The sequence below is a fragment of the Xiphophorus couchianus genome, chromosome 5, assembly GCF_001444195.1.
Source record: "Xiphophorus couchianus chromosome 5, X_couchianus-1.0, whole genome shotgun sequence".
NCBI classification, from domain to species: domain Eukaryota; kingdom Metazoa; phylum Chordata; class Actinopteri; order Cyprinodontiformes; family Poeciliidae; genus Xiphophorus; species Xiphophorus couchianus.
This window is the reverse complement of record NC_040232.1, coordinates 35,535,262-35,563,104: the sequence shown is the minus strand read 5'-3', so window position 1 is coordinate 35,563,104 and position 27,843 is coordinate 35,535,262. Positions and strand designations below refer to the sequence as shown.

The 27,843-nt window shown below is 36.8% G+C and overlaps 1 protein-coding gene across 1 annotated transcript; it reads right to left on the bottom strand.

The window, feature by feature from the left end:
• Positions 1-39: 39 nt before the first annotated feature.
• Positions 40-19,246, bottom strand: LOC114144327 (arf-GAP with dual PH domain-containing protein 1). Its single transcript, XM_028017032.1, has 12 exons — positions 18,942-19,246; positions 18,711-18,826; positions 13,482-13,612; positions 10,604-10,695; positions 10,069-10,151; positions 9,869-9,981; positions 7,758-7,904; positions 5,577-5,660; positions 5,439-5,501; positions 2,948-3,019; positions 1,656-1,887; positions 40-1,560 (listed from the first exon to the last, which is right to left on the bottom strand). Exons 2-12 carry the CDS (start codon positions 18,796-18,798, stop codon positions 1,532-1,534), a joined length of 1,134 nt encoding a protein of 377 aa, XP_027872833.1. The 5' UTR covers positions 18,799-18,826; positions 18,942-19,246; the 3' UTR covers positions 40-1,531.
• Positions 19,247-27,843: the final 8,597 nt, after the last annotated feature.

The following is a 27,843-nucleotide window of genomic DNA, read 5'->3' as shown; positions in this document are numbered from 1 at the left end:
TTTCGTGAATTTAAAAGCACAGATTTATACACAAATGTCTTTTTTTTTTGAGAAATCAGGTTTTTATTAGTCAACATTTTTTGCAAGTCAGCAATTGTGAGTCAAGAAAATACTTCTAATGGAAATTAAACTGAGACGAGTACATTTTGAAATTACAGAGAAATCACAAAATGAAAAGGCAACAGTAACAGCCATGGTAAAAAGATCCTCATCAATTTCTAGAGTTGTATATATTTTGTAAACTTGAGATTAGGCTTTAAATGTTTTTGAACTTTAAACAACAGATTGATCGTAAAATAAAATCCTAAAATTAAATTTTATGATCAACCCTCCCCTCTATAAAATAAATAGAGGGTAGGGTTTCCTTTTAGCACGACCGCAGGTGTTGGATAAATAAATTTGTAAGCATTTTTAGTTTTGATAAAGTGTTGTACCACATGGAGGTGCTGCTAAGTCATACAACTGCTGGAATTGTTTTCAGCATCTTGCTCAAAATAGATTTTTAAATTGGCTTCCATATGTACTTTTTTTTGTAAGAATACTATAAAAAGTATGCATATGTCTTTTTGAATAAAAAAAAGTAACAGACACTCTGATCTTTTGGGAGAAGTAATCAAAAAATATAGGTATATGTTACAACTAGAAAATTAAAATTCTGCTAAGTCAATAATAGGATTTTTTTTCTTCTCTAATAAATGACAACATTTCGACCCATAGGAACATTGCAAAATAGACATTTTTTTTTGTAATTTACTGTACAGAATACCAAGCCTTGTAACCACAGCAGCTAAAAAAAAAAAAGCTCCAACATTTGGGTATCCATAAAGCTTTGACCATAGTGTTTCCCATAACCGTGCATATACCTAAAACTTTACTAGCAGTAAAAAAGAAATTACAAATTCAAAACATAAACACTTAGGGAGAAATAGCCAACACAATAGGAAAAAAGCATCTTTTACCATCACATAATTTAAGCTAGCTAGGTAGAAAAATATCTATTTAGCCAGAAAAATAGCTAGCTAGCTACAAAAATAGTCAGCTAGCTAGTTAAAAGAATAGCTAATTTTGTATCTAGTTAGCTACAAAAATAACTAGCTTGCTTTGTAGCTAGATAGACAGATGGATAGAGAGAGAGATAGCTAGATAGAATATACTTATATGGATTCAATTAATTACAGTTTATTGTTGCATGTTATTATTATTATTATTATTATTATACACCATTAGCTATAAGCCACGAGTAATAAAGATAGAAAACATGTCTTTGTGACTGACTCGGGACACGTAACTAACTTTGTTCTACGGTAAAAAGCTTTCATGATACAAGGGTCAAAAAAAAAAAAAAGTGGTATCAAAATTAAAGCACAGTTAACCCTATCAGACAATACTTTGGTACATTTGTTCTCACTTTTACTCCAGAAGTCCACATTTTTGGGATAATGTGACGTGCGCCAGCTTTTGAGTAGCAGGGTCAGTGTTGGGCCCGTCAGACTGATGGTGGGTGTTGAGGGGAGAAACGGCCTCTGGTCTGTCAGTGTCGGTGCTTTAACAGGGCCTCCACTTTGAACACAAACAAAAATCCAAAGTCAATGTAAACCTCCTTGCAGCTAATAAAATCATTTTTAAAAAAGCATTAGACAAGTCTGAATCCTTACTTGTGTAATCCTGAGGGGACATCTGAGTGTTCATGACATTCTTGAAGTGCTTCAGCCAATCCAGTTGGTCACTCTCCGTCTCGCACGTAAACAGGAAGGAGCGGTCAGGTGTTTCTATAGTGATGCCATATTGCCAAGCGCCGTTGCAGTGGGTCCCAGGCGGTAAGCCGGCAGAAGCACTGTAATGGTTGTCATTGTTCCCCAGGAATACCTCACCTTTAGCAAAGGCATCCTTCAAACACAGGCAAAATAGAAGAAAGGGGCAAACATAAAAAACATTTTGTTTTAGTCATCTCCAGTATGCTATTTTTTAGCATACTACTGTTTATTTTTCTTATTTTATTAATGAATCAATTTTATTTTTATATACCTGGTTGGATATTCACACAATGAGAGTGAATATAGTAGAAAAGTATTTTCAGTTTTATTTTATAATCATACCTTCATTATGATTAAAGCAAAAATATGCTGCAAAACTTCAAACCGTGTCTAGTTTCTAGTGTAAATATTTTAGTGCACTTTAAATAAGACAAACTAACTGATATTAACTGGTACACACCTTGTTATGACTAGGTGTGGGCATTTATCGTATCGCTTATCACTTATCGTGATAAATTTCTTCAGAAAAGAATTTTGATTTATCATTGTCAAGATAAATTCCAATTAACGATGTTTTAAACCCTCCCAAAAATGTTCTTAAATAAAGTTACCGTGTCCAGGTTGGTGACAGAAATCCCACTTTTTTACGTGACTGATGTCCTAAAGAAGCATGTTACAAATGGGAACATTTTTCAAGAGCATTTATTGTGTTTGTGGGTCTATGCTTGCTGTGACATACAGTCGCAGTTACCTAAAAAAACATGTATGAAACAGTTCTTATTTTCACTTTTATCATTATCACAATAGCTCAGCAAAATGTAGTGATAAAACCTTAATCCCTATCGCCCACTCGTAGTTTTGACTACGGGTCAAAACTGAAAATGTTTCCAAAAACCGAATTAAATTTTTTTTGGGGGGGGGGGATTTTGACTCAGTCTTGTGAAAACTACAGAAACCTGGTTACTGAACAGGTTCAAATCATGGAAAAGTACCATCAAATCTTGTTTTCTAGCCACTGCAACATGACTTCACCTCTACTCAGCATATTAAAAATTTTGAATGTTGTTCTTAGAGTCCTGTTATAAACCATTACTTTTGCAAGATGAAAAAAGTTCAAAGATTGAAACCATTCACTTTTTACGACTCTGTGTGGCTGCAGATGAACCGGCGTGTGTGTGAACAGACTCTCATACCAGTGGATCTTTGAAGTACATCAGCCGTCTCTGATCCAGTGTGAACCAGCGCTTCTTGAAGCCTTCGGTTTGCTACGCAGACGAACGGGGAACAAAACCAGAAATGGAATCAGTAAGGCATCGTGCTCACATCGATAGCACTGTCTGTGCATTTTAAACTGAAGCATGTCGTGCTCCGGTCCGTTTCCAGAATGTGCTGGTTGGTTTAGAAAAGAGAAAAGAAGAATTTAGAACTCTAAATTCTTTCTGTCAAACCGTCAATCGACAATTGGTGATATCGGTAAAGGCTTTCCACTGGAGTTCTTTCGGAAAACATCTCTAAATATCGAGAGATTGATTGTTTTTCTCGCATTTTTTCCTGTGGGCTTGTGCCAAAATGCATCTAACTCATGAATTAATTCAAATGCAACTAAATCAACTCAAAAAGCAGGAGGTTAGTGAGTCATTTCATCTGCCTACACCACATACATACACAGAATAAAAAGATATTTATTTTTCCTGATTGTCAGGAGTTAAATCAGACCAAACTTCTCTTGTTTTCTACCAGTTAGAGTTACCAAAATGATTTCTATTTGCTACAATAATAAGAGAAAGTATTTCAGATGTTCATTTATTAATGTCTGAAAGTGCAAGTGTTCATCTACACAATGATAATTTCTATGTATTTAAACAATGAGGGAAAAATGACTTTGGAAACTTCTGATAGGTTAACTGAGTCATTTGAGCTAATTAGAGTCACACCTGTGGTTGTATTTTAAGGCCACACCTTAAAACACACTGCGCTCTTTTTTATTTTCTTTTTCTTTGACATGATGGGAAAGTCGAGACATCAGGAAGAGAATTGTAGAGGTGCAAAAGTCTGATTCATCCTTCGGAACAATGTCTAGAAGTTGCTGCGTTCCTTTGTTTGAACAATTATATACAAGTGTAGACGCGATGGGAAATGTCCGGCCATCATTCTGAATGAGTTTTGGCCCGAAATGTACAAATTGAACCAAAGCCAAAGGCCTTGTCAAGATGCTGGAGCTGGTAAAACATAATTTGCATTGAAATGTGTTCTGCATCGAAATGGGCCGAAAGGAAGAAGCCTTTATTTAAAAATAAATAAATAAATCCAGAAAGCAGTTTACAGATGAACACAGTGACATCTTCATCTTTGGTCCGGTGGTCTGATGAAACTAAAGCGGAACTGTTTGGCCATAATGACGATCGTTACGTTTGGAGGAAAAACCGGGATGCTTGTATCATCTTAACTGTGAAGTAAGGAGGTTGGCAGTATCAGGTTTTAGGATTGCTTTGCTGGAGGAGGGTCTGGTGCGCTTCAGAAAATAGATGCCATGATGATGAGGAAAGAACATAATGTAGAAATATTGGAGCAACATCTGAAGACATCAGCCAGTAAGTAGAAGCTTGGACACAAGCAAATGGACAATAACCCCAAGCTTGCAACCAAAGTGGTTACAAAGGAGTTTAAGGACAACAAAGTCAATGTTCAAAATCCTTTAGAGAATTTGTGGGTATATTTGAGAGAGCCTACAAACCTGACTGACCCTAACCCTAAAGGTTTGACCCAAGTCAATGTTGCCAAATACCGAGGAAATGGATGCAAACTTCTGATTTTGCAGATATTAACAAATAAATCCCTGACGTATCACTGTGGCATTCATGGAAATAATTTAGCTAATTCTGACTAAACTAAAACACGAGACGTCTGGGCCGATTTAACCAACGCAGACATGTGCTGGTACTGGTACATGCCTGCGTGTTTACACAAATCCTTACAAACGACTCTTTGTTTATTTGCACGGTGCATATGTGGCTTCCGCGTTTGTACTTGAGAGATGAGATTTAAGAGAGTTCTCACAAGGGAGCCTTTCATTTCCTCAGACAGAGGAAAGTTAATACGGCAGGTCTGGTCAGCCGTCTACCATCCAGTCAGACAGGTAAAAATCAGTCGCATTGACAGCCGAGTTAACCTTTTAGCCATGTTTATTCTGTTTTTATTTTTTCCCCCCAATTAGGGACAGGAGACCAGGAGCTGGAATAAAAGTGGGACATAGACATGTGTTTATCTTGTTAAACACTGATCCTAAAGGAAGACGGGATCAGTCTGACACACTAAGGCTGCATAACCAATTGGACACAATTTAACTGAACTCTCCAGTTTACTTGCAGTAACAGAGATAAGAAATAGACCACAAGTAAGAATAAAAACGAATGCTGACTGCTTGTGAAGTATAGAACAGGTTGCTTTCTATAATTAACAAAAAAATCATGGAAAAAATTAAAAAATTTAGAGAACACTTTTTTTAAAGAAAAATCTAATTTGAGAAAATTAAATGAGAAAAATCGATTTCTATTTTTTTTGGGGGGGGGGGATAGTGAGAGGCTTTTGTTGTGCTGGGTAAATCAGAAAAGTAAAATAAATAAGTCGTGGTGGAGGAGTTACAGCTGTGCACATGTACAGGCAAGCAGCAGCAGATTTACTTACCCTGGGGCCGGTTTTTTCCATGTATCCTTCTTTGACAAAGTTTCGAGTAAGTTTGGGTACGAGCTGAAAAGGAATCACAAAGTTTCTCAGTATGGTCAACCATGAGCAATTATTTTTAGGAAAGGTTAATGCGTCTACCTCGGCATCAGTTGCGCCGGGAAAGGCCACTCTTAGATACTGAAGCTGAACGGCACGGATTGAATTAAACCAGTCAACAATTTCCTGAAAAAAGAAAAAACAGAGAAGTGATCAATCATTTTCTTTACCAAACATCTGATTTCTTCACATTGACTCCTAGGCAAAGTTACACACATATAGACTCTGTTAAATAATTAAGTCACCTGTAAACACAACTACACCAGGTTTTAAACTAAAAGGTGTCAAATTAAAAAGGGAAGTTTGAAAAACTAAAAATTATTTCCCCCCCCCTTCACTTTACAGTTATGCACTACTTTATATTGGTGTATGTCATAAATTCCAATGGAATACATTTTATTATTGTAATTGTAGCAAAACGTGAGAATTTTTTGTGGAAATTTTGTGGCACCATGCCTTTGTGGAGGTAAAGAAGATTGAGTTTTCATGCAATTAAGGAAATTGGGCGATTTATTCACTGGAGATTTAATGATGCGCCGCTAATTTTAACTCACCTCAACATTTTGGCAGTTTTCCATGGAGAATTTTATGCAAATTCTACATGGACCCATATTACAGGGTACTTAGGCTGAATTTGCCAACAATGAGCAATTTTTTATTTTATTTCTTAGTAGATTGTCTCTTATATCACTGATATATCACTTATACAAGAGACAATAAATTGCATAATTGATCATTCTTCTGCTTTCTCTCTCCCTCTCTTCCTACCAAAACCCATCTTCAGTCTGCTGCTTTGGTCTCCACTAGTCCTTTTTTATGAAAGACAATTTTGTTTACAGAGACTTCATAATCCAATGTCTTTGTCGTTTCTGTTTTGTTTCTTTATTTTGCAGATTTCAAACATCTCCCAGTTCCATTGTCAAACGTTCATTAGAACTTAATGCTTATTTATATTTAAGAATGTGTTCCTGCATTACTTTGCCATCACCATTATATTACTTGAAAATGGTCTCAAAACAACAATATTGTCGTTTATCGTGATAACTTATGGGGCAATTTATCGTAGAGCAAAATTTATGGTGACACTCCTAACTGTTTATTAACAAAGACAACAAAGTCTGATTAACACAATCAGTGCAAGTTGATTAAAATTAATTAGAACTAATATATATATATATATATATATATATATATATATATATATATATATATGAACGTTTCCAGCTAGCTTAAGTGGTTTTGATATTTGAAACTGCAATTACAATTGAAGCTGTCACAAACTCACTACCTGACAGATTAAAAACAGGGGGGGGGAAAAGAGTTGACGGAAAGCTTGGTGTGCCACTTTATTCCACTATAACACTCCCTGAAGTAGAAAATCAGCTAAGCAACTCTGCAGATCGCCGCTAATGCAATGACACTGATCTGATTTTACTGCAAACTCCTCAGTCCCGGGTGACAGACGGCAGCAAATAAATCACACAGAAACACGCTCAATATATTCCACTGTGTTTCTGGATGACAGAGAATGATGCATGTGATGCTTGAATGTCATCCGATAATGGATTCCACCGGGAAGCAAAGACTGGCACAAATGATCGGCTCTTCCTCAACAGTACCGGCGAGATAGTTAGAAAGCATATTCATCACATCTATCTAGACAGACGACAAATGATTTAAATTATACTTTACATTGTTTAATAGAGGTGGAGAGAAATTTTTGATTCCACAGAGAACCACAATTCCTAGTCCTGGCATTTCTGAATCGATTCAAAATGCTCAAAAGTTTTATGGTTGTTTTTTTTTTTTTTTGTAAAATGACATTTTGTATAAATCTTTTTAATTTGATTTTTTTTGTTTAAGAAAAAGCTGGGCAGCAAAGCTAACTTACTGCTGATAATTTAAGCTACAGAATTTTACACACAAACCTAATTTTCCCAAAATATAAAGAAAAATAAAATTTTAAAACAGTATGGACCAGTGTAAAATTCCTTAATAAAATAAATGTTATATATATAATTTTTTTTTTTTTTTACATTGTCTTATCCTTTCATCAATCACACGATTTAAACAGAATCTCTAGATACATCTGAATAGAAAAAACTGGTTTCCGAGTTAAAAATTGTTTCTGAATCGAACTGCGAGACACTGAAAGATGTTCAAATCAGGCTTCTGTTTTCCAGTCATTACTAAACAGAAATACACAAGGTGTGTGATTCTCACCTTGCCACTGTCATGATACACAAAGATATTCCGGGTGCTGTAGTCTTTAAGGTAGGTGATCTGCAGGCCGTTGGGATTTCCGATCTTTTCTGGCTGGAATGTCGCATTGATGGTGTCCACCTTAATCACTGCTTTGGGCTCCTTAGCCTAAACGAATCAGCAGAGGGTTATTAAAACTCTAAGTATAGTTTGCTGAGTGTTGCTTTATTTAAGTGCGACTAAGCGAGAGGCAGAAGGCAGTGAAAGTGGAGGTTCAGTCGAGGCGTACTCAGCTGGTTGCAAATGGCAGATGAATGTCGCTACAAACTGACCATCATATAATTACTGAAATCCCTCTTGTCTACTGCCATGGCGCCCAACTCTGGCACCATGACCAGGCCCAGCTCAAGCTAAATATAGATCAGTCAACTCTGGAGCCGAACTGTTTAGTAACAAGCAAAAAAAAAAAAAAGTTTTAAAGCATTGTTGCTTTTTCAGACAAAACTTTGAGAACTTCCCAAACAAACTTGCGTGTCAATACCTGCGTTTCCTTTACAACTCCTTTTTGACATTATACTAGTGTAAAAAAAATAAAAAATAGAATAGAATAGAATAGAATTCAACTTTATTATCATTGCACTGTCACAAGTACAAGCAACGAGATGTAGTTTACATCTATCCAGAAGTGCTCTACGAGATATAAATATTTATTTACAGATGTACAAGACTATGTATGTATGGACTATAAGGGGTTATGGCAAAGAGATATAGATATTGTGTATAAATATAAATATAAATATGGGAGCTATATGCACAGATTATACAGAATATACAGAATATACAAGAATGTTAGGGAATGGATTATATACGTATGTATATAATGTAATACAAGACAATACAATTTTGCAGTTGTGGTGCTTCCTTTAACAAAGAAACTCAATTAAAATCAAACATAAATACGTTTGTTCAAATGATAAGTATTTTTTTTTTTTTAAATCATGCGGCGTCATCCTCCTCCTGCCACTTCTTGTTGACCTCTTTGTCTTTTCCAGCAGTAGTAACATCTGGTTGTTGATCACGTGATTCGTGTGATGTGGAAAAAAAGTGTTTTCATTTCAGTTTGGCGAAACACAGCAATTTCAATACAGCCAAAAAGCCGAAAAGCATCCTAGCGCTTTTACGGTCGGTGGAGATGCGGCTAATGAAACAGAAACAACTGCTGGTGATTATTTAAGCTGCTCTGTTTCAAATCCTATTTTGAAAACCAGTGAGATTTCCTTACTGATCTACTCAGTGACAAGATTCAATGCTTTTAAAAAGACAAGTTAAACAAAATGCATCTCTAACATTTGTCCATTCAAGCTATTCTAAGTAAGAAGGAACACAATTAAACTGTATCCTTCAACCAATAACCCAGTTCCTTATAACCGCCAGTTCCTTATAACCAAGTTTTACAACCACTGGTTTAGAAAATCAGAGGCCACCGCTGTTGTACTTTTTATGTTTTTATAAACTGGCTGTGCAAACGCAGAAATTGGCTATATGGATGTGCTTAATAATTAAAATCCTATATGTGCAGAGCGTCACGGTTTTTCAATCTATGACAGTTGATTGATTATAGCCATTATTGCAGTGATATCAGTTTGTCAAATATTCAGATCACAACACATATTTGTAATAATAGACATCAGATAACTATATATGATAAGCTGGAACACACAAAGTCCTTATTGTTATGGAAACATTAGCTGGTTTTGTTTAGTTTTTGTGACCTTTATACACAGTATTTGTTTCCAGCTTCTGAGAATAATTATTTTGGATGGTGAACAGTTCAGACGCACTCCACAGTAAACTTGTTTGAACTTGCACAAACACAACGGAGAAGGCAAATACTCATTTTGCTGTCTTTGCCGTCAGTTTAGTTCAGTTAACCTGGAATTCAGTTGAACTGAATATGTGAATATGAGAGACCAAACCCTAAATCATACAGAAATCATTTGCGAATACACTTCTTATCTTTAAAATCTTTTATATTTAGGGGTATTTGTATAGTGGGTGTAGACTAGAGCAGAATGTGCTTTAAGGTTTTTCCATCATCATACCAAACTGGATTCTCATGAGCTGCTGCTTACGTCATATTTGGTGTAGTACTTCAGATTGCCCTCTCGTTCAGAAAGGACGAATCGCCTGTTCAGAAACTGCCCGTTGTCCCGTCCCCTTTTCATCAATGTGCCCTCTCTCGTTTCTGCAGGATGCAAGCAAAACGTGATTATTCGAGGGCCAGGGCTTTTTTGTTTTTGTACAGTTCGTGTGAGGGTTTGTGCGCGCTCACCTGATTCGTACGTCAAGCTCTTCCCAGGTTTCGAGAACTCTTTCCTCTCATACTTCGCTCTGATCCACTGCTCTCTCAGCACCCTGAGCAAACATGAACAAAACGGAAAGACACACACTTCAGAAAGCTAACTGATCAAACGGCAAATGGACTGAGGTTATGTAATGCTTTCCTTGTCATGTTAACCTTAAAGGTCTTTTAGAGGTCAAGTTGACCTCTCAATAAAACTCTCAAATACGCGCGCAGTCGTACACCAAAGCACAGACACGTTTATTGATAACATTTCCTCTGCATTTTAGTTAGAGTCGTCAAATTAAAAGAAATGAAATGAAACTTTATGTTTTTAAAGAGGAGTGAAGACATGTGCAAGCGATTTTTTTTTTTTTTGGTGCATTTTTTTTAAACCAAACTTTTGTAAGGCACTGTGGAGAAACATGACCATCCATGTGATAAGCCACACATTCAAAGATCACCTCCATTTTGTATAACGTTACTCAAGCTCTGATAGTTGGCATGTGGAGCTGTGGTTACTCACTGACAGTCCTTGTGGGTTGGTTTGTAGTAGTAGACAGGAACATCCGCCTCATATTTTGCCTTCATTAGCCCATTTCCATTTTCAGCCATGAACTATCTCACACACACACACACACACACACACACACACACACACACACACACACACACACACACACACACACACACACACACACACACACACAACACATATAAAAAAAAAAGACAGTATTAAAGTACGAATGACGCCCCAGCACATGAATGAACAGAACAATAACATTAGGACACATTAGGCAAAATAAATTCAGACGTTTTGGAATATATTCCATCTTAAAGCACATTTCTACAAGCATAGAAATAACCTTTTAAAATGTCCACATATATTTTCTTAGAAACTGATTTTAAAAGGGCGGTATTATGCGTTTTCTGACCAAATGTTGCCATTTTATATCACAGGCAGTTACCTTTAGTTTAAAAAATGCTATATGCATCAAACATGACTGAAAAGAAAGTTGAAAACCTGTGGTGCTGTGGTTAAGCACAACCCACATATCTCCATATGTGGGTTGTGCTTAACCACAGCACCACCACCTTAGTCCTTGATGCGGCTGTCGCAGGTTTGATTCTCGGCCTGGCGACCTTTCAAGATATTTAACATCTTGAAATTGAACCTCTGTCTCTTTAAAAACTCATGTTTTTTCTGAAACTCATGTTTTTTCTGAAACCGTTAAACAAAATTTTTTACCAGCATTGCTCTGAGAAATAGCTCCTATAATGAACTCAGCAGATGTGCTGTTCCAAAAGCTGTTTGCTAATCGCAGCTGGCTAGTCTGAAGGAGCCAAGTGGGAAAGTCCCAGGGCAGGGCTGCTCCGTAATGCGGAAGCTTTGAAGGAGGAGCTTCATCTTGAAGGTGGGGCTAGGTCTAACCAGGGGTTTTGCACAGCTGAATGGTTGCCATGGGATACTAAAGAGATTGTCAAACACGCATGGAAAAATTAAGGCAAAACTCCAAATATGTTTTTGATGAGGGAATAACATTATAACATTACGTAAAGGTTTAAAAAATCCTTTTACAATAATACTGCCACAGTTAACATGTTTCTGATGTCCTGGTTTAATCTGAAAATAATAATTGTCCTGTGGGTTTTGTTAGTCCATTAACGTTTTTTTTATTTACCATACCAAAAGGGTTATGTTTTTTTGTTTGCCATAACAAATAACCATAAAATTACCATAAGAGTGCAAAAAAGTAGGATTTAATTAATCTTTTTTACTTCATTTACTTTAGTGTGAACATTCAGAAGCTTTATGTTTTGATTTGTTAGTCAACACAAAGCTTTAATATCTAAGTTGCATGGCATGCTCTCCCTTTGCCAAAATCTTAACTGCTACATATTTTTGTCTTTTTGTGTAAAGCTAGTTCCAAAACGCCTTCTCTCTTCCTGCTGGGCAGTTCTAATAGAAAATCTGACACAAGTGAGAACCTGAAAACATGCAAAATGTAAGTAAAATATGCCTGTACATTGACTACACAACGCTACCTGAGTGTGAACTTGAAACAACCAGATTGAAAAGAACTAAAAAGCAAAATCACACAAGAAGTAACCAGCAACTTTCTTTCCCTCTCACCATATGCATCCTTACAAGGAAGCTTAAGTGATTAAAATTATCTGTTGGATTTGTATGAGTGAAGTTAAGTTCCTATTGCAATGACATAGATATTCTAAAATTATGCCTCTATCGGCCTGATTTCTCCCAAAAGGTCAGAACGCAAATACTAGGAAATTAGCATACTCAACATTAAACCTTGACTATTTGCGATGTAAATTGATCAAATTAATTTAAATTATAGATTGAAGAATTGTCTAAATGGTTATAAATTGATAAAAATGCTTGGTGTGAATAGCTATAGATGGAATAAACACATGTTGAATGTATTTTATTGTTGTTATGACCCGCCATACAACCTACAGATGAAAAGTAGTTTTGAGCTTAATCTGGTGTAATTCTCCAATTGACAAAATTTTGTGAAGAATAATGTGTTTACACACTGTCCCTGATAAATAAAGAATAAAACCAGCAAACAAAAGTGAAAAATCCTGAGGGAAGAGCAAAGCTAACAACTAGCCAGACAGACCCAAGTTTTAGCTAATTTTAGACATTTAAAATGCTAGCATCCGTTGAATACAATAGATTATTAAAAGGCAGAATAACTTTGGTACAGCAACCTGTACATCATTCAGCTAAGGCAACGTTGATAAGCTTAATCTCCATTATCTACTAATATAACATTGTATATAGTTATGCTGTTTTTCCCGTTGATCTTTAAGCTGCTCAAATTAGCTAACACGACTGTCAAGCTAGCTTTTAGCCTTCCAACTCAGCTGAGTAGCTTTCTCCCCTTTCTGTTAACTCACTGTGTTATCGCATCTTTGTACAGCAGATAAAAGTACAACTACTGATAACCAGTTACATTTTTTTGTAAATCTGTAAAATGGCTCCCCACACAGGAAACCGCAAACCTTCATAAAAAAACAAGAAAATCCCGACTCAGCTGGGAAATTTGGAGAATATCAAATTAGGCCCTAAGTGCAGTTTTGTGAACATATTTATCTTGGAAGCAGTCATGAATAGAACGTTGTAGAATTTACTGGAAATATTATTTTTTTTAAATGGAGCAGCAGAGCTAATACTTTGTTGGGCCAGTCAAAATAAACGGCACATTATGAAATTGAAACTGCAGTTTTTGGGGTTTTTTTAGCATAAATATATACATGTTTTGTTCTTCCTCTATAAATTTGCCTCCTTATTTACTTTCTCACTTGCTTTATATCCTCTTTTTAAAAAAACTACATTGTAACAGATGAGATCCTGGGAGTCGCTGGTTTTGACCTCTCACCTGAACCTCCTGGTCCTCCCAGTGGGACAGTCTCAGGGACTTGACTTTGGAGATTTCGGGGATGTTGCGATGGATTCCAGAGCAGTCCAGACAGATGAACACACCAAGGGAGCAGGAGCCCCAACCCGGATCTGCCGCAGGTTAGAAAGTCAAAAAAAAAAAAATCAAAACTGAAAGACCAGAATAGAGTCCCTGTGCTATACGTACAAAAGGAGATTCTAGATATTAAAATTTAAAGCTCGAGTGTAAGATGTAAGTGTTACCATCGCTAAATGATATAGTGAAGAGATACAGTATGTCTGAAAAGTACTCAATGTTCCTCAGTTTTATAATGCTATAGCCTCACTTCAAATACTGTTAAGTTAATCTATTTCCTCAACATTCGACACACTAATACCCCATGACAATGTAAGAAAAAAAAAAAATCTAGAGCAGTTTGCAAACTGGTTAAAGAGAGAAAACCAAAAATAAATAAATAAATAAAAAATCACATTTGGGTAAATATTTACAACCTTTGCTTAATACCTTGTTGAGCCGCCTTTGGCAATAATTACAGCCTTTTTGAAAATGATGTCACAGTTTCATTTAGACAAGGTGGTTCATTCTTCTTTGCAGTACTTCTCAACCTCCATCAGGTTGGACGGCAGGCGCCCGTCAGACATTTTCATTCAATCGGACTTAAAGCTGCAGTATGCAACTTTTATAAACGTATTAAAACTGTCACTGTGTTGTGACAGTTTGGTGTGAAACAGATCATCTGTGAACACAATTGAGCTCCTCTGCCTTCTCCCAGTGCTAACCAGAAACAACCAATCAGAGCCAGGAGGTGGGTCTTAGCGCTGCCAATCATATTTACGTACACGCTACTCACTACCCTCTTCTTAATGAAATTGAAAAACACTCAAAAACTTTTTTTCCCCCCCACGTTGTCATAATGGAGTATTTGTGTGTAGAATTAGACTAACATAATTTGGAATGAGGTTGGAACATAAAATGTGGGAAAACTGAGGCATTTTGAATACTTTCTGGATGCACTGTACTTCCAGTCCTATTGCTTATGTGTATTTTTCCAGAAAATCAGCGTTTGATGTTTTAGATACGTTTCAATTCAATGAAAGAAAATCTAGACGTATAGCGAGAGCAATGCGCCACATTCAATGTTAAAACATGAAGGATCACATGAACTCAATATGAATTAATTTACTAGGAAAAGGAGGGAAAGAAAATCTATTTCGGTAAGGTAATTTTATATAGCACATTTTCAGCAACAAGGCATTTCAAAGTGCTTTACATGAATTAGAGGGAACACAAACAAAACAAAACAAAATAAATAACGGAAGAAAAGCAAAATATAATCAAAACAACAAGAGTAATTCACAATTTATAACCTAACAGGAGTTTCTCTTAGGAATAAGAATAAGTATTCCACAATTTATAAACTAATAGGAGTTTCTCTGGGCCTTTTTGTTCCAACTTATAGGTTTTATTCCTGTTCTGAGTTGAGTGAAGCGTAAACTAGATGTTCCTGTTCCGGGCTGCTGGACAACAAGAATAAAATAAGTACTCCACCATTTCTAAAAGTTGTGTTAGTAGAACTTCCATCCTGATCACCCGTGTTATTGCTTTAAAAAAGCATTTTGGAATGACGTGCCTGGCCAGACAGCAAATCAAAGTTTCTGCTAGGTGAGGATAAAATACTTTAACTCAATAAACCCTTTAACTCTTACCGTAAGGCTCACCTGGAACAATGCCACACAAAGCAGGAAATCTTCCAGGTTCATTTGTCTTTTCTGTTCCTCTAAGCTAAAAGATTTAGAGTTATCATTTCATTGCTTTGTCTTCCTCCCCGAAAAACCCCCATCTTGACAGCTTGCCGGTAAACACGACTCCTGTGTGTGAAAGACCGCCCTGACCTTATCAGGAGAAATTATTGATGTCTGAGCAGGAAGAACATTCTTTCAATTTTCCAAATAAGTCACAAGCAGATTGGAGTTTGGATGTGGCCGGTTGGTCAATACCGATCCCTGACTGCCTCCCAAATCAAAGTTTCTGAATGCTCCCAAAAAGCACACAGAGTGACCATCTTTACTTACTCAAGGACAAAGAAGAAGGAAGAATATTGGCTGAAGCTTAACCGGAAGGCCGTTAAGGTACATCAGACCAACCAACACCTTTACACTTCCTTAAGATTGTTCAAAGACACAGACTGAGATGAAATGACAATCTGGCAGTGATATAAATCCTCACAACGGCACAGCTTTACTAACTTTTTGCTTTGCAGATTAGTGTGCTTATTGTTGAGAAGCTAGTATAGAACTAAAAAAAAACAGAACATGACTGTTGAGCTCGTTTTAATTTTGGCTTTGTTGCTAGAAGAGAAGTGTACACCTTTAAGGTCAATAAAACTTCAACTTGGATCAATAAAACTTCAACTATTTCATTTCATTATTCCAATTCAAAAAGTACAGCTCATTTCCCCACGTTTTGATCCAACAGTGATTCAAAAGGGATATTTCTCCAGTTTATGTTTATCTTTGTTTACAACACGTTGGCGCTGCATGCTGAGAGTGAGATGTTTTTATATTTTATGTTTACAGTCATCTCTATGTTGGCACCTTAAAATATTGGCCGTGTTTGACAGAACAGTATGTGTTCGTACGTGTGATATTAGTTATTTTAGATCTCCTTCTTAAAGCTGCTTTTAAGCTAGTGTGCTAAAAATGTCCGCGTACGCCTGAACCATGACAAATAAACAGAATCTTGAAGAAACTGACGATTATTGATTACACTCAACGACGGCTGACAAATCCAGGTTCTCGAGAAAAAAGAAAAAAAATCAAGAATTTTTAAATAGAGAAATGTCACATTTTACTGTCATCCGGTTACCGCTTTGCAAAACAAGATGGCCGATCACCCGACCTACCATCCAAACAAATTTATGGAAAGTTGAGTGGAAGGAAAATGCTTTGTAGAATAACAGGGAATAACTGCAGAAGGATGCTATGCAGATAATCTCCTCTAACACATTAGCAGGATGAGGATGCCTCGACGCTACGGATGCACTGATGCAAAAATTCATGTAACAGGAGCCCCAAAAAAGTATAGAGTGCATTTATTACAGTAAGGTACTTTCTTGCTGAATTAGGAATATTTTTAGTGATCATATTCCATCAGATTTCTCTGTATTTAATGGATCTATAACTTACTTCAAATTAGGCCTGTCGCGATAAACAATAAATCAATTAATCGTACTATGAATTAAAACTATCGACCTAATTTTAATTATCGGCATTATAATGAAAATCATTATAACCTATTTACGTCACGTTAACGAAGAACAGCTGAAAAGTTACGGGGTTTATCAACTGCGGTAGCAACTTCGCTCCAACTGCTCTCCTTGTCATTGCTGTATTCTTTGCCCAACATGTTGAATAAACATTAATGTTGTTTCCACATATCATGTCCAATGTCCACAATCATAAAGCGCGGATTCCCTCCGCGCTTTCTGATTGGTTACCTGTCACATTCAACAAGCTGCGTTAAAGTTCCCAGTCGGGGAAAACCTGATTTGGATCGGAGCGGCAACAACGATCTACCGTAACACACCACACACAACAGAACGATTAGTTACGAAATCGCAAGCGACAATCTTAGAACGGACGATTGTCCGTTCTAAGATTGTCGCAAGGGGAAAATCGGGGCAAAAAAATCATGTAGTGTGAACTATTGCATCAGGTAGTCGATGTGCCCATTTTCTCTATTTAAACCTAATTATTACTGAAGGGCAACATGATATACAGACTTCATAATCTGCACTCTTGGTTGAATGCAGTATTTATTTCCACTTTGGCTTTGTTTAGTTTTTATTTAAGTTCATTTTTTGTTAATGGAGACTGAGAATCCATTTTATTTTTGTTTTTGGTTGTTTTGTTTATCAGTTTAAACTGATAAAATAAATTCCACTTATTTTCAAAAGTGTTCTTTTGAAAATAAAGTGCATCTACCTTTGGCAGGAAATCGCATGCATTATTACGTCATTTCCATTAAATCAGTGTTAAAAGGTCGTCAAACAATATTATCGTTTATCGCAATAATTTTTGAGACAATTAATCGTTCAGCAAAATTTGTTATCATAACAGGCCTACTTCAATGGACTGTTGGTGTTCCAGCCAATGATTACACTGGGTTACATAAAAATATTTTTTTGGAAGTTGTCTATGTTTTTTCAACTGAATTAGGATTATTTTTACAGTGTTGAATACGAAAATGACATCCAGTGTTCTCAATCAGGCCTGGATTTTGTTCCAATTTGATTCAGAGAAATTTAATTGATGACATTGTTGTGACATCATCAGTTCATTAATATTTCTCATCCAAAAACGGTTATAGGAGAAAAATAATGTTTTTTTAACGGAGCGCATTAACTAAATGTTACAAACTTGGAATTCTGTAAGTTGAATAACAAACACTGATAAGAGTAAGGATACGTGAATCGAACATTGTGTAAAATTCTCCGTCTCTTTTCTGTCCCTGTGTCCCCGTTCTGTCCCTGCTCATCACTCGTTGATCCCAGATTCTCAGGAAACCGATCCAGATGCGAGAACAAGTCATGTATTTTGATGCTCATGTTGCTCCACAGTTCAGAAAGTTGACCTGAATGAGCAAAGTCAAAGTGATTTTTGGATTCAGCTCATCAAAATGACCCTGAAACAGGTGGAAAAACCTCAGACAATAGTTTTTGACTGTTGACCAGTGTGATTAGTGAACTTATGTTTCTCCAGTGGATTTCAGCATTAAATGTTCAGATTTTCTTTGCTGTATGGGAGAAAAATAAATAAATAAAAGGCAGATCATACTTTTTTTTTTTTTTGGTCTTTGCTGAAAAAAAAAGGGTGTGTTCTGTGCAAGTCCTACACCGCCCTACACTCAAGCATGTGAAGTCTTGTTCAACTCTCATGGCTTTTTCTTTCTTTTTTTTTTCTTCCCTGGATGCTCCACGTTGCACACACCAAGCAGAAGGAGGCCACTACAACTTCACCTGTGGTCTAGTTAAAGCCCCATTCTCCTGAAATCCCAGCATTCTTTGTCACACATTTTCAAATCAGACACCAATCTGCAAGATTTCAAACTAAACTAGTGGCACTCCGCGACCTTCCTATGCGCCCTAAATGCCTTGGCATTCATCAAACACTTAACTGGATCAGGCAACGCTGATTTTCTTCCACCTACCCAGCGCGCCGCAGTCTGCGCAGACGTCATTTCCCGGCTTTTGCAGAATCTCTTTAAGAGCTCGGGTTGCCCTTTCGTTTGTCGACATTTCGGCGTTTAGATCCCTTATCCGCCGGCTTGTGAAGAGCGAGGAGGGAGAGAGAGAGAGAGAAATGGGGTGCAGCAGAGTAAAAAGAAAGGAAGGAAGAAAAAGAGAGAGAGAGAAACTTATAAGGCAAAAGGTATGCCTACTGGCGTCGCGCCCTCCCCTCCTTGAGGTGCGGACAAGACCGCACAGGTAGGCCCGGTGTGCGGCCGCAGCACAGACTTTATGCTTCCAGGTGAAGGAAAAAGCAAATCAAAGCCTCTCCGTCCAGTGACGCGGTGAAAAACTTAACATAATCCAAACTTTTCAATTCCCCAAATTGCGCCACCTCTCCTGTAATTCCGCAGTGAGAGCAGCGGACAGATTGGATCTTTCTACCTCCGGGCCCGGACTGCATGTGTTGAACGGAGAGAGTCAGACGCCACACTAGGAAGTGAAGAGCCGAGGTTGTTCCAACACGCTGTTGTTCCGCATATTATGCGCTTTGATCGCATATCTCTCCCGCAGCTGCGTAAAATCTATGCAAACGCTCTGCTCTCACCACGTGAGCTTGCATGTTGATTTGGGGGGAAACAGAGAGAACATTTTTAGTAATTTTCAAAATAATAAAACATTTTTTTGTTAGTAAACGCAGCTATTAAATAAGTCATTTCAGTTTCTGAAAGTGAGAAAACGATACAGGATGTGGGTGAGCTGGACCAATACAGTCACCACATTTTTGCCATCGATTCATTTTTCACTTCTATGTTTTAAAGGATTGAGATGTTTGTGGGCTCATAAAACAAGTAAGGACGCATTTTGCGGTTCGTGTTGTTTAAATGAAGAGACATAAAATCTGGGTTGTGTTTAGAAGATGTATTTAAAGTTTGGGACGTCAAAACAGATTCATATCCGTTTCAGTTTTATACCAGGGGTGTCGAACTCATTTGATCAGAAATATATCAAATATATCAAAAATCGGAATGTTCTTAAAGGGCCGGTAGCATGTATTGATGAAACCCACTAAACTGTAAAAATATCAATAAATAGCTGTTTGTTTCACCATTCAAAAAGCTGCTCTTTAAATGAGATACTATTGGACATCTTTTCACACTGGTCAGTCCATCCAGGATTATGTGAATATTTTTGGGCCATATGGTTTTTTTGTTTGTTTGTTTGTTTTGTTTTTTTGCAATCAAAATCACAGATTTTGTGGTGCTACTTTAAAAATATTTGTAAGGATTTTTTAATTATATTTGCGCTAATGTACGATGCTAAATGTAACTTTTTATTATTCACCAGATCAGTCATAGCTTGACATCAAGTAAGGCTGAGGCAGGAGTCACTTAAACCCAAAGTTTTTTGGCCAATTGTAAGAAAAAAATTGCAGTAAAAAATCAGAAAAGAAATGTGGGGATCTGTTGGTTTTGTATGACTTTTGCAGATTTGTGGAAAAACTGGAGGGACCAATTGATGTGATTTGGAGTCTAGAGGGCCGCATAAAAAGCTACGACGGGCCAAATTTGGCCCCCGGGCCTCGAGTTTGACACACGTGTTTTACACCATGTGAAATTAAAACCTCCAGCTGTAGTGTGTGCGTCTGTATAAGCAGTCAGTTTTTTGAGCATCCATAATGCTGCACATATAATATTGTATAATAAATAGATGCCATAAAGATGTCAAATTCTGCGTCACGCAAACTTTAAACTTTAAGAGCTACAGAGCAGCACGATGTTAGAAAATCTTTGATGGCGATGTTGGTTTAAAAGAAATTCTGATCATGTTAAGGATGGGAATTGCGGGTCTTTTCCGAGAGTCGGCTCTTTTGGCTCGTCTCCCAAACGGCTGTTAATTCGCCACCATCGATAGCCTCGTATTTCACCTCACGAGCTATGAATGTTCTCTACGTTAATAAAATACTTTTGCATTTGCTTTTTTTTATGAGAAGCCTTATGCTTTCCTAATTTGATGTATTTGTTCTGTTATAACAGCAGGCCTTTTAAAAAAATTTGTGTGGTATTCTAATCAAACTTTTAATTTTCAGAAAAAAAACAAGAACAAAAAACAAATGAACAAAAATATTGCTAGAAAATCTACTAAACAGAAACATAACAAAAACAGAACCAAAGAATGTTTAAAAAAAAAAAAGACAAGCCATCATGCTCCCAATCAAAACGTTCTGAGCAGGGTGGAGCTACTGAGAGTGAGAGCTGAGCAGCAAACGAGGAAAAAAAAATTGAAGCCAACTCTCACTTCATGGGAGTCTGTTTTTTTTAGCATGACCCATCACTAGACAATCAACCATGTTTCTCATCTGTGCTTCCATCCCTCTGTAGCCTTTAGCATTTTGGGCAACGCCACTGTGTCTGGAATGAGACTTTGTTGTTGTGAGACGCCGTTCAACAGGCTAAAAATTACACTGGTATGTAAAATGTTAAGTTCAGAACACTTTGAATATATTGTTCACCCCTAATATATTCATAAAGGCCTTGAGAGATGTAGAACATGGACATATTCCTAGCTATGTGACCAACTGTCTCAGAAGGTCAACCTTTTGGTGCCAAACCAGCCCTGAATGGATGAGGTCTGGATGCAGATAGACCTTCTGAAGTTGTGCTGTGGTATCTGGGAACAAGATGTTAGCAGCAGATGCTGGGAGTCGTGGAAGTTACGAGGTGGGCCCTCTGTCATTTGGACATGTTCTTCACCTTCCAAAAATGCTCAGACGGATTGAAACCTGGACAATAGCACCTTGTACTTGTGCTATTCGAACCCTCGGCACGTGTCAGTCTTGCTGAAATGCAATGCTATACCACCTTCTGACATTACAGCTATGCAGCCATGTATTCTCCGCCCAACAACAGTCACTAACCGCAGCTGTCAGCAGACATAACGTTATGTCTAGTGGATGTAAACGGTCATATTCCATAAATTAGAATGAGTCTAGTTTCTCAGATTAAAAGTAGCTTTTGAAAATAACTATCTTTCAGTAGGTATTAAACAAGCTTTTCACTAAACTTGTATTCCTGTTTTTTAAAAATACATTTTTTTTTTTTATTGGTCTGATGTAATATTTAAATTTTAAATGTCATGTTTCCACTAGCTGTTGGAAAATCATCATTACTGAGAGAAATAAAGGTGTTAACACATCAGTGTCTGTGTAATTAATCTATTCAACGGTGATAGAGTTACTGAAAGAAATGCCTTTTAAATAATATTCCAATTTTTCTAATTGGGTGTGTATATTAATTTCCAAAAATACAAAGGGAGAAAGGGAAGTACTTTAGTTAAATTACCAATTAATCACAATTTAAATTGGAAAGGGCTTAAAAAAAAAACAACCAGATCTTCACTTCAGAATTTGTAACGGTTTCCACAGAAATTATGCAAACTGTTTCGAAATCATGTGTTATGGACTCAAACAGCAGATTCCTGATGATACACAGCAGGAGGTATATTCAGCTAAACACTTTTCATGAAATAATAACATCCTTGTTGTTTTTCCACAAAAACAGAACCCCTGCTTTGACGCTCTGTCCTGTTTCTTTGGTTTCATTATTCTTCTCTCCTATAATTTATAAAAACTGATTAATAAAACCACACATTGTTCCAGTCTGCATCTATATATACGAGTTTGAATCAAAACAAGGAAATTAATCAGAACCTTTGTTCCAAATCACTCAGCCCTGTACAATTATCTTCATATTAACTTTAATCTGCAGTGTGAAAATTGAGAAAAATGTCACATTTTTTAAAAACAAAGTGTACCATTCAATCACCTGTTGATCATGTTAGTATAATGTATTAAGATTCCCTTTTCAAAATATTAATTTAATCCAGAGGGTTGCTCAAAATAATATAGACAGGTAAGCAACAGAGTCAAAAAGGTATAAGAAATACAAACAAGCATTAAAAAAAATTATTGAAAGTTAAAAGCAAGTGCATAAAACATCTGCATGTAAATAAATGAAAGCAGTGATTCTTTACCAGTTAACCCACGATGCCTTCTAGCAAAACCTCAGACTGCACTTATGCCATATTTGGCCAGTAGGTGGCAGCAGTTCAACACTCTTCCTGTTCCTACAGGTACTCTAGGATTTTGTCCATGTGATTCGCAGGCGGCTGCACCAGCTTTGCTCTTTCAGCTCTCCGGGTAGAAACGTGAAGCCCCAAAGAAACGTTCAGCCGAGTGTGAAGGACGTTTCACTGTATCAGTGGCCGTAACGCTGATCAGCAGTCCAGTGGTGTTCTCACAAGAAAGAGACTGATATGTTCTCAAGAAGCAAAATTATTTCGCCTTTGAGGAACGATTCCTCAGCTGATCATTCACTGCTCCAGCTGGGTTACTTAAGTGAGACAGATAGGGCAATTCGGCTGTCAGCGAGGGTTTGATGTCATTATGAAATACAATTTTTTTTTTTTTTTTCCCCCATGTGACTGCAAAAGGCTGAGGCCCTGTCACTGAGCTCATTTGTTAGAAGCAACATGGCAGACTGCGATCCGTTTGCTTTCATAGCTGCCCCTAAATCTCCAGGTTTTCATTACATATATGATTGTAATAGCTTGACTGTTTTGTTTGTTTGTTTGTTTGTTTTTTCAGATACAAAACTGCATCACTTCGTTAGTTTGAGCAAAGGTCTGCTCTTATTCCACATGGGTTGTGTTCTCCACCATTGTTCTGCTCGCAAAATGTCTCGATTAATCGAATTGAGCAAATTCCGATGGAGTAAAAAGCACAGAAATGATCCGTCCTTGAATGTAAACCTTTTATATATCCAGTGGAATAACAAAAAGTTAGTGTAGTGATCGATTATTCTGTCAGTTATTCTGAGGATTAATCAAGTTTTTTTTTTTTAAATCGGCACATTCTGCAGATTCGTCATTTGACCACTGAAGCTTACTGTTTACAGTATTGGAAGTATATTAAAAGATGCAAATAGGCACGTTAGATTCTTTAAATAACATTCCTTTAGCTAATAATGATTGGATAACACAAGGTGCTTAATTGGAGATTTATTTATTTCTACAGAATTTGAACCAGGTGAAGCTAAAACTTCGCCACTTGAGGAGTTTTGGTAAGAAAATATTTACAAAGGTTTTTATTTTTGGTAATGTTGAATGCTACATGTTGGCTACATATTTTTTGTACGGTTTTGGCTCATTTCCTGTTCTGAGCATGTTGTTCTTTCAGCAAATGGCCTTTTGGTTTGAGTCTATATACTCCAATTAACAATGAATCCATTACTAAATTAGCTGACGAATATTTCAATGATTGATTCTTCATGATTAATCCGATTAATCGTTCCAGCCCTACATGTTTTAGAACAATAGTGATAAGAAAGGTTTCTCAGGGATAAGTTTTAGCTAAGGAGATAACTTGTTTACATCTTTGTGGTGGTTTCCCTTTGTCTAAATTATGTGGTTTGTGCAAATAACATCTATTCTTATGCTATTCATTGTTTCCATTGTGTGCTGCACTATATCTGCTTTTATGTTAAGTTCAACACTCTAATGTACCTCCATCAGCATTCAGTTTATCCTCCCTTTTCATTTCCTCTGTTAGTTTGATCTGCAGATTAGAATAAAATATGGGTCCCAAAATCCCTTTCTGAGGTTCATGGGAGACTCAGAAAATGCTTAATGTTAAATCCTTAATTACTTTAATAATATTTAAAATCGTCAGAGCCCAAGGCTTAAATTTTTCCTTTTGGGTCATAGTTGTTCTTTTCTTTTTAGTTAGTTTGTGTTTTCTCCATCTCAGTTAAGAACTGCTACAAAAATCCCAGTGTCATAAATATTAGATTTAAACATTTAATTTAGCTGTTTATTAGCTCCTGTTGAATCAGGTTTCTGTTAGGCCTGAAATAATCATTTTCACAATCATTTGTGGATTGTATTTCTTTTGTTAAACTCAGTCAAGTTGTCCGTTTTCTTGACACTAGCTGTGTTTCCATTACAAATGTGCGCAAAACCTTTGTTGGTATTCCGCCACCGTTGACAAAACACAATTTTGTAATTCCATTAATTAAGAAATGCAATTAAAATCACACGTGAATAACTCTGTTCACTGGATAAGTCATTGAAAAACATGTCGCACCATCCTCCTCCTGCCACTTCCTGTCATGTTCTTCGATGTTTCCACCAGCAGTAACATCCGGTTGTTGATCATGTGACTCCTGTGATGCAAAATAAGTGTTTCCATTGCAGGTTTGTGAAAATCAATAAAAAAATAAATAAAACTCACCTCATCCTATCGCAAAAACTTTTGATCACAAAACAGGTTTTTTTTCCAGTGTTTCCATTAAGTGAATTCCCAAATTGCACCATTTTATGGTAAACGGAAACACAACTGCTGTAGTCTGCCAGTCAGTGACTAGGCTAAATGTGCCCCGGTCACTGCGGTCACACTTAATATTTAATCAAAGAAAGACGACTATCGGCAGATACGTTCAATTATCCTGATGTTAGACGATCAAACAGCACATGGTATTTCTTTTCTGTCTCTTCATCTGATGATTTATATGCACGCAGTTGGTGGCATTTTGAGTCTCGGCAGGAATGACCGGGACTGAATGGCAGCTGGTGGAGGCCATTATTATGTGTCTTGCTGGGTGCTTCTGACACATCACTCCTTGTATTTGGTCCTGCCTTTGAGGTTGGGCTCTTTGTCCGTTCTGTGATATATAGCTGTAAACGAAGCAACAACAGCTCTCCAGCAAAGTTTAAATCAACCCTGTGGGCTGGACACCGGAGGCCGTACAAAATTTTCACATTAAAGCATTTCATGAGCTTAAAAAGACTTTACAGTGATTAAATCCAACACCGACAGACTTTATTGGCAGGCCAGGCGTTAAGAGTAAAAGCACATTCCAGGGTCTCTGAGAGTCACACACTATGACTGTCGTTTCACTGGGTCAGTAAATCCTAACAAAATATCACCGGGAAGTGTAATGTAGGTTTGTATTTTCTGTGTTTATCTTTTGATTTTTTTACCCTCAAATATTAGACGATGCTTGATTTTCTGGGTCCAACAACGCAGAATCCTTAATGTCATTAGACTACCACAAAACTACTCTAAAAGGGTTGAGTGAAGACTTTTTATATGGGTCAGTATGGCTCACCACGCAGGGTACCATTTTGTGGGGGTGGCACAAACATATGCCGAATACCTACATATAAACAAAAAGAAGAAATCAAATGACAGCGATCAGCTAGCTTAAATTTTAACTTGCTGCATTGGTCATAGATCAACTGACGTCACTAAATTATTGATCTTACAGGATTTACAATTAGCTGAAAACATGGTTCAAAGTAGGTGTGAGGCATACATATGGACTTAAACTTCATCACGGTATTTTGCGGCGCTATTGTGATAACGATAAAAGTGACGATAAGAACTATTTATCACGTCTTTTGTAGCTAACCGTGACTGTGTGTCACGGCAATTATAGCCCCACAAACACAGTTAATGCTCTTGAAAAACGTTCCCATTTGTAGCACACTTCTTTAGGACCCCAGTCACATAAAGAAGTGTGATTTATATCACTAAACTGCACATAGTAACTATAATTTTTTAAAAACTGATTGGTATTTATTAATGCATTCACTGAACAAACAGTGGGGAAAATAGTAAAATGAATAATTGCAACCATACAGACAGTTTTGGGAGTATTGAAGCATCATTATTCTTTATCATGAGAAGAAATTTATCACGATATATGATAAACGGTAAATCCCCACGCCTAGTTCAAGCTATTGATTTCTACAGAGTTCATATTGAATAATTATACTTGTGAGAACCAGTGTGCAGAAGTCAAAGATAGAATATGAAAAATCTAATTAAACGTGTTTTTATGTGTCTTTGTTGAGATCTAATATTCTCCACGTCTCTCCACACAGTTAAATAACGCCTCACATTATATCCACTGCTATCTGCTCAAATGGTCATGAAAACAACTAAGATTTAGTTCGTCATAGCATGTGCATGGTAATGTCAGTGCACTTTAAAAATGTAAGAAATAAATTGCATTTACAGACAGAGGACAGATAAGTTAGCAAAAAAAACTTCAGCAGAAATCAGATTGGAATATATTAAGAGGTACGGTAGACTCCGGAGAAAAAGAAGAGAAACATAAATGGGGGAGATAAAGGCTAAAAAAGAGATTAATTCAGGAGAAAAACAGCTATGGACGAATAAAAAGATCCCAAGAGAAAGACTGGAATGCAAAGGAGGAGTGAGGGATGATGGCAGACAGCTAAGTGACAAACGCCCAAAGCAGGAAAAAGAACAAAAAAAAGAGACAAGAAAAAGGGGCAAATAAAGCTTACTACTTGTGGCAGACTCTGTCAAGGAGTTAATGGGGTTTTGCCACTTTCTTTCGTCTCACTGCCTCCTGAACCATGACCCTTGCATGCAGAAAGATCATTAACTCCCCGCTCTGCCTCCCTCCAGGGGCCTCATCTTCTTTTTCTTCTGCAGGACAACTTGTCAGCCTGAGCCTGGTCCCTGTCTCCTTGCCTTTTGGTTAAATATGCATTCCATGTAATCTAATCTAAAATATCATCTTCTTTACCTTAGCTGAAATGTTATTGTTACATATTGAATAAATAACCTAAGAATAAAGAACAAAAGGCAAAAAAAAAAAAAGCAAAACACTTTGTTTTCCTTGACAGGAAAAAAAAAAGTAAACATGTCATTTCACAAACAAAATGACATGTTGGCGTTAATATTTTCATATTAACAAATGTGACTAACCTGGTTCTCAGTTGATCTGAATTATCATTTCACATTTGAAAGAGCATAGTGTTGGATCATTTATCTTTCTGCTATTTTATTTATAAAGTGTAGACTGTGAGAATGATGCTAACTTTCTTTGAGGATATATCTGCAAGGAAAAGTGCATTTATTTTTCTTCCATTTTTTTATATTGGGGCCACATTGTTTTTAAAAGTAGCAAAAACTGGGTCAATTTCTCCTAATGGTGACAGAACAATGTGTCCTTTTTAAAAAAAAGGTTTTTCACCAGTAAGTTAACAATGCATTATGCATCATGGCTGCCAGCGCAGTTT